The sequence below is a fragment of the Rattus rattus genome, chromosome 16 (assembly GCF_011064425.1).
Source record: "Rattus rattus isolate New Zealand chromosome 16, Rrattus_CSIRO_v1, whole genome shotgun sequence".
Lineage (NCBI taxonomy): Eukaryota > Metazoa > Chordata > Mammalia > Rodentia > Muridae > Rattus > Rattus rattus.
The window spans coordinates 24,958,416-24,973,120 of record NC_046169.1 but is presented as its reverse complement, the minus strand read 5'-3'; the positions used below and the strand labels follow the sequence as shown (position 1 = coordinate 24,973,120).

Sequence of the window (14,705 nt, the reverse complement as noted above, 5' to 3'; positions counted from 1 at the left end):
AGCAGTTTTTGTAGACAGACTCAGTGGTCCCTAGAAGCCGGTCTCTAAGTCCTACTGCATAGCCCTGCCTGTCAGGAGGCACAGGGGAGGGACCTGCTGAGCTCCATCCTCCAGGGCAGCCGGCCTGTGTGAGTCAGCACTCTCCAGCCTCCGTTCCAGCAGCCAAGCGCAGAGAGGCATCTCAGGAACCTCCACCGCTTGGGGAATCCACCCTTTCCCCTGCAGGCCTGACACACACAGGTGTTCCTTTACCGCTGCCCAGGAAACCTTGCAGACAAGGTGTTACTGCAATTCTCAGCTAAGAAAAATCCGGTCAAAGTTGGCGTGCTGGTGACCTTTTTAATTCCTAGCACGCAGAATTCAGAAGCTGGGGATCTCTGTGAGTTCCAGGCCAGTCAGGGTACTCAGAGAGACTGTGCCTCAAGAAAATAAAAAAGCCACCTGGTTCTACCCAGGACCCTCGCTAAGGCCTGATCAGTTCTTCCCACACCACATCTGACCTCCCCTAGTGCCAACTGTGTGGATAAGATGGTTGGTTAGTTAAAACTGGGAGTGCTGCTCTAAAACACAGACAGGAGTGTGAGAGCAACCTCTGACTCCAGGGACACCACACAGCCAGGACCAGCTTAACGAAAAATGGACACCATCTAAGAGGGTGCCTTCTATATCCATGAAGCACAGTGCAGCCCCCTCTGCTTCTCAGGGCCACTCGTCTGCCTCTGTCTTCCCAGCCCAGGGATGTCCCCTCTGTGTGACTCTTCTCCCCCCTACCCCCCAGAGACTGATACACTGTGGGTCAATGCACTGTCCTCCAGATGCCAGGAATGAACAACAGTGCTGAAGAATTACAGGCTGTCCCAACAGCCCTCAGCAAGGGAACCACATCTGGAACAGGGTCACCACCAAGCCTTTTAGGGTGGCTCGCTCCAGAGGGGGTGGAGCCGAAATCACCAAGCTGAGTCAGTCAGAAGGAAGACAGACTGCTGAGAGCTGAGAACGAAGCAGAGGTTGGCCCAGGGGCTCTGCATCCTTGGGAAGGGAGTGGCAAAGAGGGGTATCTCGGAATCTGAGGTGCCAGGAGAAATCCTGACCATGGCTTTCTGAGGTACTGACACCCTGATTCCACACCCGAAGCCTCAAATGCCTTGGAAACTGGGGCAGGAGGATCTCTGAATTGAAAGCCAGCAAGTCAGGCCATAATGCTACAGGCCTTTGATCCTAGCACTTAGGAAGCAGAGGGAGGTGGATCTCTGCGAGTTCAAGGCCAGCCAGGTCTACCAAGCAAGTTCAAGGGCAGTCAGGGGTCAAGTCAGAGAGGTCCAAAACCAACCAATCACCCAAACAGAACAAACCAGAAGCTACTCTGTACAACACGGAGAGGTAGGCGGATCCTGAGTCTGAGGCTAAACTGGGCTACACAGTAAATTCTAAGCCTGAGATATACAGCAAGTCAAAGATAATGAAAAATAGGAAGGAGAGAGGGAGGGAGGGGAAGGGGGATGGGGAGGGGTTGGGGTGGGGCTGTGAGCACCTCAAGTACCCCATTTCTGTCAGTCTTCTCTGAGTGTAAGCCATGGCCTGAAAATGTGCCCAGAGAAGCAGCCGTTCGAGAAAGGGCGATTGATTACAGAACCAAGGGGTCACAGGGAGAGAAACCAAACTGCAGTTCTGTGCAGGCTGCTGGGACAGAAGGTGACCATTGCCAGGAACACTGAGGGAAGCCAAAGACTTCCTGCTGGTGAAGTTGTGAGCGAGGCAGAGAGGGCTGCGGAGGCTAGGGCAGCTTTCAGGAAGCAGGCTCATCCTGCAGCCAAGAAGCCAAGAGGAAGTCCAGCCATGGGAGACGCTCTCAGGCCATTAGAGTTCAGATATATCTTGAGCAAAAAAACAGGAAATAATTGGTCTGTGGAAAAATCCAAACTCGTATACACGACCTGTTCCGTTCTGATTTACTAACGTCCTAAAATGCAAAGCATGGCTCCTCTCTGTCTTCCTCCCTCCATCATGGGACGCCACAGCACGCAGCCAATTCACAAGGGTCTGTCTCCAGTGCCTCACCTAGCTCAGGCCTGGGACTCTATCTGTGCTTGTGCATTCTGGAGGTCTGAGACAGAATCGCTCTGGACGTAGAGACTGGGTGATCCCAGGCAAGTTGCTCCAGATTTTGGATTAAAATGAGCAGAGGACCCCGAAGCCTGAAGCACCTCTCGGAGCAGCAAGATGGCTCGTACAACATCTCTGAACACAAACTGCTCTCCACAGTTAATCTTCTTTTGCCATAAGGTCTTCCAGTCACTCAAGCTAACCTGGGACCCCTGCCTCAATCTCCCAAACAATGGGACTGTGGCCATTCAAACAAGCTGTTTTTTAAGTCCTTCCCAGGTGACTATCACTGGCACCTTTGTCGAAGGTGGACGCATACACAGCTAATGAGGAACCTTTCTGGGAAACTTCAAACTCTTGGTCACCGTGGTCACTGCAGTTCAGTCATCTGAACCACAAAATTAAACCCCACGTCCTATCTCACAAAAGCAGCATTTAGATAGCGTGGAAGGAGAGAGTTGCTTTTTCTAACTTTCTGAGAACATAAGACCTAGTCGGTTTCGAGAGTGTAAGCCCAGGCTGGGGAGATGGCTCGGTGGTTAAGAGCACTGGCTGCTCTTTCAGAGGACACAGGTTCAATTCCCAGCACCAGCTTGGCAGCTCAGAAATGTCTGTAACTCCAGCTCCAGGGGCTCCAACACCCTCACACAGAAATACAGACAGGCAAAACACCAGTGCACATAAGATAAAAATAAACAATTTAAAAAAGGTGTAAGCCCATGGCACTCCGCTCCCGAATCTTGTCCCAGAGGTTCTTGTGTCAGATACACACCTCTCTGTGAGACAGAAAGACAGCTGCCATCCTCCGTTTGCATGCAAGACAACCTCATCTGTCACTCCTTAGGTACTGGGCACTGGTGTCTTTGTTTTCTGAGGGTCTTAGACCACCCTGAACTCCACAAGTAGGCTAGGCTGGCTAGCCCAGGGTCTGTCCATCTCCACATCCCTAGAGTTCAAATTACAGTGTATAGCATGGTGCCTTTTAAAAAGGCTCTGAGGACTGAACCCATGGCCCCAAGCTTGCAAAGCAAGCACTTAAGCAATCAGGCCACCTCCCCAGCCCACCTGGAAATCCTGGAATAAAGAAACCAGGGCTGGCGAGACGGCTCGGCAGGTCCGTGTGCCTGCTATCAAGCTGGACAACCTCAGTTTGACTCTTGAGACAGAAACAACTCTCACAGGAATTGCCTTTTGACCTCCACGCATGCACTCTGGTGCACGCACTCACGTAAATACATAAAGTTAACGGATTTTTTGAAAAATTTCTGTTTGAGTTGCTGAATTGAGTTTTGCTTAGAGAAAAGGAAAAAAAAATGATGAATTCGGTTTGGAATCAGGACAGAATTCCCAACAGTTCCTGAAGTGTCCCTCGGCAACGTCTGCCTTTTTTTTTTTCTGCTGCTCATTTATTTATATGGAGGGGTCTTTTCGGCACTGACTATTATAAAACCAAAATATCAACGCTGTGCTCTGAATCCTGCGGTATCAAATATTCAGCCAAGATGGAACTCCTCATGTAAAACCAGCAAGCCCGTCCGTCTGTCTTGCTGTCATCCCTGATAAACGGCAAGCCTGTGTGCACTGGGGAAGTGCTGAAAAACACACCTGTGATTTGTCGCCATCAGTTAATGCTCCACTTGCACCACTCTTTCACACACTTATATATGCAGGGCATGTAAAAAAAAAGGGAGGGGTCACTAGTGGAAACGTTTAAGAACCCAGGCCTTAAGGCAGGAGCAAAGAACCCAGGCCTTAGGGCAGTGGGCCTCATGCCCTGCTTAGAGCCCGTAGCCGCACCGAGAGCAGAGGCTGTGTTTGTCACCACAAAAGCAAACCCGGCAGTGGCCAGCAGACACCGCTGTTGTATTTTTCAAGAGGGGAGGAGTCTACTTGATTCTGGTGGCCTGGACAGTCTCAACTCTTGGCCAGTCTATCAACACAAACTCCAGTTTCATGATGACAACCACGTTCACAGTGGTGGCATCCTTACATGGACGGAATGCAGGAAAACAGTCAGCCCGCTTATAATACACCTCAGCCCTAAAAAGTTCGACGCCTCATGTGCAGCGGTGTAGATGGACCTAGAAGCTGGTTGTGGTGGATGAAGTTGAGACAAAAAGGGGGATTCTCTCCTTGGGGCCTGGGAAAGTGATACACACAGCTAGAGCACTGTTAAGCGGAGATAGGACAATGACGGGCTCTTACAGTGTTATCCTAAGCATTCTTTCTCATGTTCAGCTTCCTGTCAGCAAGAAAGAAAGACACTGGTGGATGAGGCAGTTGTCTGTCTCTCTCCAGCTGCCTTAAGCAAAAGAACTGTCAGTCAAACAGCCATCTGGACTACCCCTAGGCCATGTTGAACATTGGCAGCATTGAGGAATCTATACAATGCCAGCAGCTGAGTGCCCCAGCTCCTAACGGGACAGCCTCTGCCAGGGTTTTCAGTCCCCACTCAACTTTCTGCTACCACAAGTCTTTGTGAACTCCGGATGACCCTGTGACCATTTCCCCCCTAAATCAGCGGGTAGGTCCCAAAGAGGCAGTGTTGGGGTGGTACAAACACAGACCTTCATTTGCAAAGGAGGTCTGCGATTGGGCCTCACTTTTCCCCTGTCTATATACCCAGGCCGCCCAGCTCATTCAATGCTCATTTGGTGGGTGGGTGATCCTGGCCCTGCCCCATACAAGCTTCTTTAGAGGGGTCTTGCCCCACCCACTCACAGTGGGGTGGGAGGGGACTGGTGTCACGGAGAAAGGTAGATGTCACAAGCTGTGACAGTGGAGCAGACTGCGTGACAGCACACTGAATCACAGCAGCCATAGGGGAGGAACCTCGAGACCAGCGTCAGCAGCAGCAGCAGCAGGGGCAGCAAAAGTGTTAGTGACTGCATGAAAGGAAAACAGCTCAACAGTTCCAGGGAGGAACAGGAAGATGCAGAGGAGTGTCGGAGCTGAGGCCGGAGGTGTACGGAAGCTTTTAAAGGCCAGAGAAGCAGAGGCTGGAAAAATGGCTCGGTGGTAAAGAGCACTGACTGCTCTTCCAGAGGCCCAGGGCTCAATTCCCAGCACTTACATGACAGCTCAGAATTTTCAGTGACTCAGGATCCAACACTCTCACATAGACATCCGTGCAGGCAAAACACCAATGCACACCAAATAAAAATAAATAAATTATTTAAAAAGGAAGCAGTGGTGGCAGAGAAGAGATCTGGCGCCTAGTCCCTGGAACACTCCCAGAGAGCTGTCTGAGGCATACCGGCTGCCCCTGCAAACTTGCTAAGGATTCCACTCCTAGTACCTAGCGCTGTGCCACTAGAGGGCGCCACCTGCTGCCGCTCCTCCAGCAGGTCAACAAAATCTGCCAAGAGTCCAGCGCTGGAAGCAATTGCTCTCCTTCCCAGGTTTCTACCTCAATCCAGCCAAGGACCCCCGAAACCTCCAAACCGGTGAAGGTCATAAAGCCTGTCGGCACAGAAACACAGATGCTGCATGTGTAGAAGTTTAAAAGCTGTGCTCAAGGGAGCAGAAGACAGACTGGTTACAGGATTCTGGGAAGGGTATAAGGGAGCAGCTCTGGGGTCCAACTGGATGGAAAGAATGCCTTCCAACGTTCTGCACCACAGTGCATGACAGCGGTTGATGCCTGCAAGTGACCAGTGAGGAAGCTCTTGAGGTTCTCGCTGTGTTTCTCTCTATAGCCCTGGTTTGTCCTAGAACTCACTCTGTAAACCAGGCTAGCCTTGAACTCAAAGTGATCTGCCTGCTTCTTTCTCCCAAGTGCTGGGATTAAAAGCCACCACAGCTTGGCTGGTCCTGAGGTTCTCACCCCGAAGGAATGATAAACACCTCAAAGAGTATAGTCGATCGCCCTGACTGGGCCTGCACTGTGCATATGTCCTGAACACCACATTCTACCCCAGAACTGGGTACAAAACTGTTCACTGCAAATATATGCAGATATATACCGTAAACCCATTCCCCTTTAAGAAGCTCAGCTTTTCTCTTGCCACAATGCTCACTAGTGACTAAAGCCCTGTGTTAAAGCGTAAATACAGTTCTGGTACCCGGTGCACTGGGAAAAGACCTAAGGCAACTGTGGGTAGTGCTGACCGAAGCAGGTACTAGCCCCTTAGCTCCAGGTTTGTGCGGGGTGTCTGCGAGGGACTCAACACAGCATTCTGTATCAGGCCATGAAACAAAGCAGTTGTAAAGGGTACCCATCCACCAGGGGGGGGCAGGCAGTTGGAGAAGTTGTGAAAAGAGCTTCGCAAAAAAAAAAAAAAAAAAAAAAAAAGGCCGGCAGTGCCATGGTGAGTTCTGAGCAGGCATCTAACATCAGTCCAAGCCCAGACCTTGCCCCTTGCCTAAAAACCTGAACCACACTCTCACCCACTGAAATCAACTCTGTCAGGTGGCCAAAAGGACTCCGACCCAAACATCGGTCCACAGGAGTAGTGCCAGAGCAAAGAGAACCCACCCCAGAAACCTACTGGCATCTGTGCCCAGAAATGCTCCCCAAGACCAAGATGCTCCCAGCATGGGCTCTGGACCTCTCTCATAGCCCACACCTAGAGTCCCAACAACCTGTGGCCCTTGGAACCCAAGGAAAACCAGGAGCCCTACCCCAAGAATCCACTTGCAGCCCTGACCAGGGTCTCCTGGAGCCCTCCAAGGAATGCTCCTGAGACCCCACCCTAGCACCCCTGAAGACTCCAGGGACCCTAGAGCCCTTTCCCCGAGACTCTGTTCAGAAACACAGATTGGGTTCCTCTTGTGCATCTTGTGACTCTTGAAAGAACTGAGAGCTCACTCCCTGGGACCCTGCTAGGAGGCTGCCTGGATCCCTCCTAAAGACTACGCCCTGGAGACATCGAAGTCTCTCGAGGCCCCGGGACACCTAGAACCCTCTTTATTAGATCCCTCCTAGAAACGCTGCCCAGTTTCCTCCACAGGCGTTCCTCGTCGGAGCTCCCTTCCCAGAGCCCCCTCCTAGGCTCCCCTCCGGGCCCCCTACTCAAGTCTCCTTCTAGGGTCTTGCTTCTGAACTGCGGTCCCTCAGTCTTTCCACCCCCACTCCACAGGTTCTTCCTGGGGTCTTTGCCCGGACCCACAGCAGCTCTCCCGCCGGCCCGGACCGCTATGCGGCTTTCTGCTCACCGCCGTGAGGTCGGGCAGCCGGTCCCGCATCCCCACCAGCCAGCAGGGCGGAGCTCCCGCCGCTCAGCTGCCCCGCCGCACACTCTCGGGTGGCCGCGTCGCCGCCTCTGCCCGCCGGGGTCCTGGCCCCGCGCCGCCGCCCTCCCTCGGGCAGGCGCTGCCACGGCAACCGCGCCCGCACTCTCTGCGCTTGCGCCTGCCCCACCCCCTCCCGCGGGACCCAGGGCACCTGGGCGGGTCGTCGCGAGGGGTGGAGAAGTGGGTGTGGTTCCATATGGGGGCGGGGCCTGGCCTAAGGTCCTCTAGCGGCGTGGCTAGACTGTTTAACAAGCTGTCCCGCCCTTGCTGGTTTCTGCACTTTCACTCGTTTTGTTTACTTAAAACATTCAAGAGCTAGGGCTATAGGTCAGTGGTTAGCCTTTGCCTACCATGCCCTAGATTTAATGCCCCAAAACGAAAAGGCTAAATTCTAAATTCAGCCATTACAGCACACATTGACAGCAAAGGAATTAGAATAAGGTGGGCTCTTCTAACCCTGAGAGCTCCACACCCGGGCCCTCATAGAAAACCTGCAGGTCGCACCCTGATTGCAGTTCGGTGGGAGAATCAGGCAAATTAGTTGCTTTTCTGGTCACTGTGGCAGCGTATCCATCAAAAGCTAAGTAAGGGAGGAAAGATTTATCTTGGCTTATGGTCTCAGGGGCTAAAGTCCATTATGTCAGGAAAATTATGACCGCTGATGCTGATGGTACGGAATGGGGGTAGAGGGGACGGGGAGAAGAAATTAACCTTAACCCTTCGCATTTTGGAGGGACAAAGGCAGACATGACAGTTGTGGTCCAAACGATAGCCCTCAAGGGTTGATCGATCACCAGCCACTCACTTTGTACGGTGAGACCACACTTCTTAAAAGTTCCACAACCTTCCCAAAGCATGCCACCAGCTAAGAAACAAGTATTCCAACACAGGAGCCTGTGAAGACGTTTCAGTCAAACCACACAAGCACTAGCAAAGACGTGTGCATAGGGTAAAGTGTAGGGAAGAAAGACTAGAGAGTTTCCTGTGTCCCTCCTGGAGAGCCAATCCCCCGGTGATGGTAAAATTGATTGTCAAGCTAACTAACGGGGTATAGACTCACTGAGGAGACAAGCCTCTGGGCTCCTTTGTGAGGGATTATCCAGATTAGGGTAATTGACAAGGGAAAGCCCTTCTTAACTGTGGGCAGCACCATCCCACGTTCTGGGGTCCAGAATCAACAACAGGAGAAAGTGATCTGAGCACCAGCACCCATCTGCTTCCTGACTGTGGGTACAATGTCACCAGCTGTTCAACCTGCTGACATAACTTCCCTACCATGGCAGACTGCAGACTCCAACTGTGAGTGAAAGTCACCCTATGCCATTTGCTTCCTTCCTTCCCCTTCCTCTCTTCCTTTCCTTTTTAAACACTGACTTATGGGTAGCACACGTGCTTTCAGGCTTTGGTTCTCTTCTACCATGGAGGTCCCTGAGACAGAACTCAGGCCAGGTTTGGTGGGACATACTTCTAACTGCTGAGCCATCTCACCAGCCAGTGCCTTTCATTCTTAGCACGTGAGTTAAGTCTCTGCAGGATGGGGCGCGCTTACCCATAATGGGCCACAAATTCCTTAAGTTGGTGTTCCCCAAATAGGAACCCAGTTGGTCTGTCTAGGACTAATGCTTCAGGTAGCAAGGCAGATCTGAGAAGAAAAAAAGAAGGAAGGAGGGAAAGATGGAGAGAGAAGATGAGAACTTTTTGTTTCTTTTGTTTTCTGGGCTTTTTTTTTTTTTTCTTTTTCTTTTTTTCGGAGCTGGGGACCGAACCCAGGGCCTTGTGCTTGCTAGGCAAGCGCTCTACCACTGAGCTAAATCCCCAACCCCGTTTTCTGGGCTTTTTGTTGTTGTTGTTGTTGGTTTTGATTTGGGGTTTGGATTTGTTTTGTTGTTGTTGTTTTTTTTGAGACAGAGTTTTCTTTGGGTATTCCTGGATGTCCTAAAACTAGCTCTGTAAATCAGGCTGGCCTTGAACTCACAGAGATCTGCCTGCCTCTGTCTTCTGAGTGCTGGAATTAAAGGTGTGTGCCATCACTCCCCACCCCTAAGCCTAGCATGTTTTTAATTTATAAAAACATTTAAACTCTAAAGAATTTTTTTTAAACATCTATTTATTTACTATGTATACATCATACAGCTTTCTGCCTGCATGTATTCCTGCAGGCCAGAAGAGGGCACCAGATCTGATTATAGATGGTTGTGAGCCACCATGTGGTTGCTGGGAATTGAACTCAGGACCTCTGGAAGAGCAGACAGTGCTCTTAACCTCTGAGCCATCTCTCCAGCCCTAAAGAATATTTTTTTAAAACATTTATTTATTTATTATGTATACATTTAAACTCTAAAGATAGATGCTTTTAGGTTGTGGGGGTAGTCTTTTGTTTTGCTTTGTTTCTTTTGAGACAAATCTCCTGGAGCCCAGGCTGGCCTCAAACCTCTGTGTAGCTGAGGATGACATGAACTTCTGATCCTCCTGTATTGGCCTCCTTTATCCTGGGACCACGGACATATACTATGTCTGGGAACAAAAGCATGCTTAAGGTTACATTTTTATTCTGAGTGGTGGCTCCTACCTGTTGTCATCAGATCTGGAGGCTGAAGCAGAAGGCTTGATACAAGTTTAAGCCAGCACAGGCTACATAGTGTGAGACCCTGTTTCAATAACAACAACAACAATCTATTTTTGTATTGTTTCAATGGGAAAACATGCTAAAAAGTATCCCATGGAGACACTGTGGGGACCAAGAGAATGAAATAAGCACTAAATGACCTTAAAGTTGGGCTCCACATCTGAACCGTGCTATCCAAGCATATCGTAAATTATTGTGTGGTTTTTTTTTTTTTTTCTCCTAGCGCTGGGATTTAAACCCAGGCCCCTGTGAATGCTGGTGTAACGCTTCACCACTAAGCTGCACCTCCAGCTCTTTTTATAGTTGTCAGGTTTTAGACAGGCTCTCATCAGCTGCTCAGACTGGCCTTGAATTCTGTGTAGCCCACACGGGCCTTGAATTAGTGATTCTTCTGGGGTTACAGCTTGGATGAGGAGTGTGGGAAATCTATGTTATAAGGGTTGTGTTACATCTACAGACAGAGATGTTGGATTGTAACGCCCTCTCCCTATGAGTGGGACCTTGGAGAGGAAAGGACCGTTTGCAGTTCAGCTTAATGTGAGATGAAGTCATGACTCAGGGTTCTACTTCAGCAGCAGTATCCTCTGAGAGGAGTTAGAGACAGACATGTAGAGAGACGATACAACTGGGATGAGGTGACTGTCACTGCAGCCAGGTGGCTACAAACCAAGGGCTGGTCATGAATGCCAGCAACTCAAAAGCACAGGGAGCGGGTGGGGGGGGGGGAGCTGGGGACATGCTCCCCAGGAACCTTCTGAGACAGCATGGCTTGCCCACTCCTGGCTTTCAGACTTTCAGAAACATCTCTGGCAGGGATGGGTGGTGCAGGCGTGTCACCACAGGTTCTCAGAAGACAAGGCAGGAGTTCAAGTCCAACCTGGCCTGCAGAGTGGACTCAAGGATAGTCTGAGAAATTTAATGAGGTATTTGTCTCCAAGTGAAGTGTAACAAGATGGATGGCTGAAGTAGGAGCATTTGCATAGCAACTGTGAGGCCTAGGGCGGGGTAGGGGATCCATTTCTGTCCTATTAAGGGACCCAGTTTGTGGTATTTTGTGAAGCCAATGACACCTTGTAATTATCTTATAAATAGCACAGTTATGCTGTGAATATTGGCCATTGACACAGCTTATTAAGAGTCCACTTTTAAAAATCAAGCATTGAAAATGAGTCACATGCCTTGAAACTAAAAAAAAAGCCAATGTTTCAGATAAATACACACTCGAGCACATGCTAGAACATATAATTGGATGCTATATATTCACTCACACACACACACACACACCCTGCATCCTTACATCTCTACCTACGAGCATCCCAGGCCTGCCTCAACCTGTAAGAAGTCCTAAAACAGTTTGAGGTTTTCTTCTGGTATCTTCTCTCCATTCTTGAGACTAGATTCTTCTAAAGTGACATGGAACACAGAGCCATAGTACCCAGAAACTGCAAGAGTGTGGATGAACAGCATGCTGCTCTTAAAAGTCCCTGTAGCCTGAGGAACTGCCATTACTCCTAATCTGGGAAGCCAGCTCAGTGTGCCTGACATCCCTCACATTCCAAAGACACTAAGTCTGAGTATCAAGGGCCTCCAGAGCTGGGGTCTGGGAAAGCCACTTGCCTCTCCTGGGTCCTGGCATGGTGGGAAGGGCAAGGGAGCTTCCTGGGGACTCTTGGTGTAGAGACACTCTCAGGAAGGCCAGGGACTCAGCCTGTAGCTGAGGTTGGCCCCGATCCTCCCGCTTCTGCCCTGAATGTGTTGAGATTCTATCACTACACCAGGCTTTCTGAGAACAGTTTTTTCTTCTCTTTTTTGAGACAGTCTCTGACCCAAACTGGCATCAAACTCCCTGTGTAGCCAAAGATGACCTTGAGCTTCTGATCTGGTGCTAGGAATGGAACCTAGGGCTCCCTGCATGCTAGACAAGCACTATACCAACTGACCTATAGGCCCGCCCACCGGGAACACGTTGATAAGGACATGGTCCCATTTCCCGACTTATGAGGCTCTCTACCTGGGACCCCATCACTTCTCCAAGGCCCTACCTCTTGGTCCAGTCACTCTTGAGGGAGGGATCAATGTGGGAATAAACAACATACGCCGTGCTCATCTGTAGACATAGGAAAACCTAAATGAGAGTCAGATTGGCTTGCACGAGGCCCTGAGCATAATCCCCAGCACTACCACCAGAAACAAAGAAACAACAAGCTTGTGTCCATTAGCCTCTCTGAGCCACCTCTTGATTTCTCCATAGTTGCACAGCGGCCTTCATACACCACTCCCTCTCTCTGGAGTCGCTTCCTTCCTAAGTCTGCCTAGCATCCCAGCCCCCCATCACCTTCTGGGGTCCTGTTCCTCCTTTGCTTTCTCAGAGATGGTTTGGAGTCACTCTCTGTCCAGCCAGCCCCTTCCTCCATTTTAAATTAGCAGTCCCCTATCAATTTTTACCCATGGTGACTTAGTCTAGGAACCACTTGCAATCCTGCAATACCCAGGTCTGTAGGTGGTCAGGTCTCACATATATATAATAAATAAATAAATCTTTAAAAAAAAAAAAAAGTATGAGGGGACATTGCATCCTTACTGAATGTGTACAGGGCTACTCTTATTTCTACTTCCCAAACAATACAGTTACTATGTAACTATTTCCATACTGTGTACCTTGTGAGAGATATAATAGATAGCCTAAGGGTTTAAAGAACTTGGAATCTGCATGGGTTATATGTACACTGTACACTGTAGCTGTCTTCAGACACACCAGAAGAGGGCATCAGATCTCTTTACAGATGGTTGTGAGCCACCATGTGGTTGCTGGGAATTGAACTCAGGATCTCTGGAAGAGCAGTTGGGGCTCTTAACCGCTGAGCCATCTCTCCAGCCCCCCCTCATACTTTCAACATGCGTTTGGTTAAACCCACAGATGCAAAACCATCTTGTATGAAGACAGCGGCCTCTGTCTACTTACATATCTAGTTCATTTCTGGTCTGGCTTTGTTTGCGTGTTTACTTTGAGACAGCAATCCCTTGAGCTCCCTGCACAGTTTGCAGGCAGCTCCACTAAAGAGTGTCCTCTCTGTTAGCAAGTGTTTAGTATCTGCGTGACCTCAGAGAGGACCAGTTTGGAGGTAACAGCCACTCAAACAAGAAAAAAAAGGCTATCAGAGATAGTATCAGGGGCTAGCTCAGGTTTAAAGTGGGCTGGAATCCAGTACAGGTGAAGCCACACAGCACACAGGTTAGATAAAGCTCAGAGCATAATGCATTTCTGCATAAGCCTAAATCACAGAAGAGAGAGGAAGCCAGGATGCCTAGTTATACAGATACCTGACGTATCTCCTCCTTTTGCTTTTTGGGAAAAGTTTTGTGACAAGGCCAAGCAGTCACGTGCTGTGTGGGCCATATTCTCCCCTTAAAAAAGCCAAGCATCTGAGAAGTTACGATATTCATCCCCAGAAAAATAAGATGGAAAATGTGAGAGTTTCTTACTCTTTTGCAAAGGAAACAAATCTGACAGAGACTGCACAAACAGAAAATACTGCTCCTGCATTTGATAACTTAGTAATAGGAGTTCCAATGGTGTGTGCATTTAGATCATCACCATCTCATTTTATTTTGGTCCCCATGAATGCTGACCGAGTACTATTACTGAAGCACCTTCCTGGCTTCGAATCACCATGCTTCCTACTGGACCACAGCGCTGCTATGTCTAAGTGCTCAATGTACATTCAGAAGGAGCTGAAGGCACAGTTGATGGTTCAAAGACTACTGAGTGAATGTGCATTGTATTCAGAGCTGTGTGATCCATGCTGTGTAGTGAGAATTTTGGGCTCTTAAAAAACCCAGTTATGTGAATATGTTTTTGTTTTAATCCCAGATGTGGGTAAGAGGCTGCTTCATAGCAGGTGATTATGATCTGCCTCATGCACTAGCAGGGGAGTAATTTTTGCCAGCTGCAAATAGTTTAATTCTGATGACTCTGGAGAATAAATGGGAGAGCCACAGAGGGTCTGAGGTTGATCCCCTGCTACTCCCAAGAAACCTCACACTCCTAATCGGCAAGAAGTAGTCTATTTTATTGGCTGAAAGAGATCTATGCCCCCCCTTTCCCTCTAATCTCCTTTCTCTCCTGTCTAGTGTTAGGAGGATTGGGAGAAGTTAGGGTGTAATAAAGGTTGGAAGGGAGGGAGAGATATAAGAATCCAATAAAAAAAAACTACACCAACAATGCTGAATATGACAGAGAGATGACTTCACTTACTCCGGTAAGGAGACAGAGATAACAAACCTGTGAGTCATTTTGCACAGTATTTCCAGTTACATGCTTTGGGAAGGTAAGTAGGTGCTTTGATGGGGAAAGCCTGGGTGTGAGACTATGGCTGGACAGGGTATTCAGGCTGGGCCATTCAGGGAGAGGAGCCTGTCAGGCAAAGGGGTGGGGTTGGGGCAGTCTTTAAACAGAGAGTAAGTGTAAAGGGCTTGGAACAGAGCAAGCTTGGCTGAAATTAGACTCGGAAAGGTTTTGAGGGCCTGCAAAGTGTTATGGGAAGAGAGGAGGAACAGGGTAGGAGAGGGAGGCCCAGTTAGGGCACCTGAAGTGAGAGGGAATGGCTGGAGGAGGGGGGGGGGTGGCCTCTGGGTTTTTTTTTTTTTTTTTTTTTTTTTTTTTTCCGGGGCTGGGGGCCGAACCCAGGACCTTGCGCTTCCTAGGCAAGCGCTCTACCACTAAGACAAATCCCCAACCCCT

At 49.4% G+C, this 14,705-nt stretch overlaps 1 protein-coding gene across 1 annotated transcript in view; it reads right to left on the bottom strand.

Annotated features, from left to right (window-relative positions):
* Window positions 1–7,438, bottom strand: part of Stx2 (syntaxin 2) — a 22,710-nt gene extending 15,272 nt beyond the window's left edge. Inside the window, 1 exon segment of the mRNA XM_032886824.1 lies at window positions 7,261–7,438. Coding sequence (XP_032742715.1) covers window positions 7,261–7,290 — 30 coding nt within the window. The 5' untranslated portion in view covers window positions 7,291–7,438.
* Between the last annotated feature and the right edge of the window lie 7,267 nt (window positions 7,439–14,705).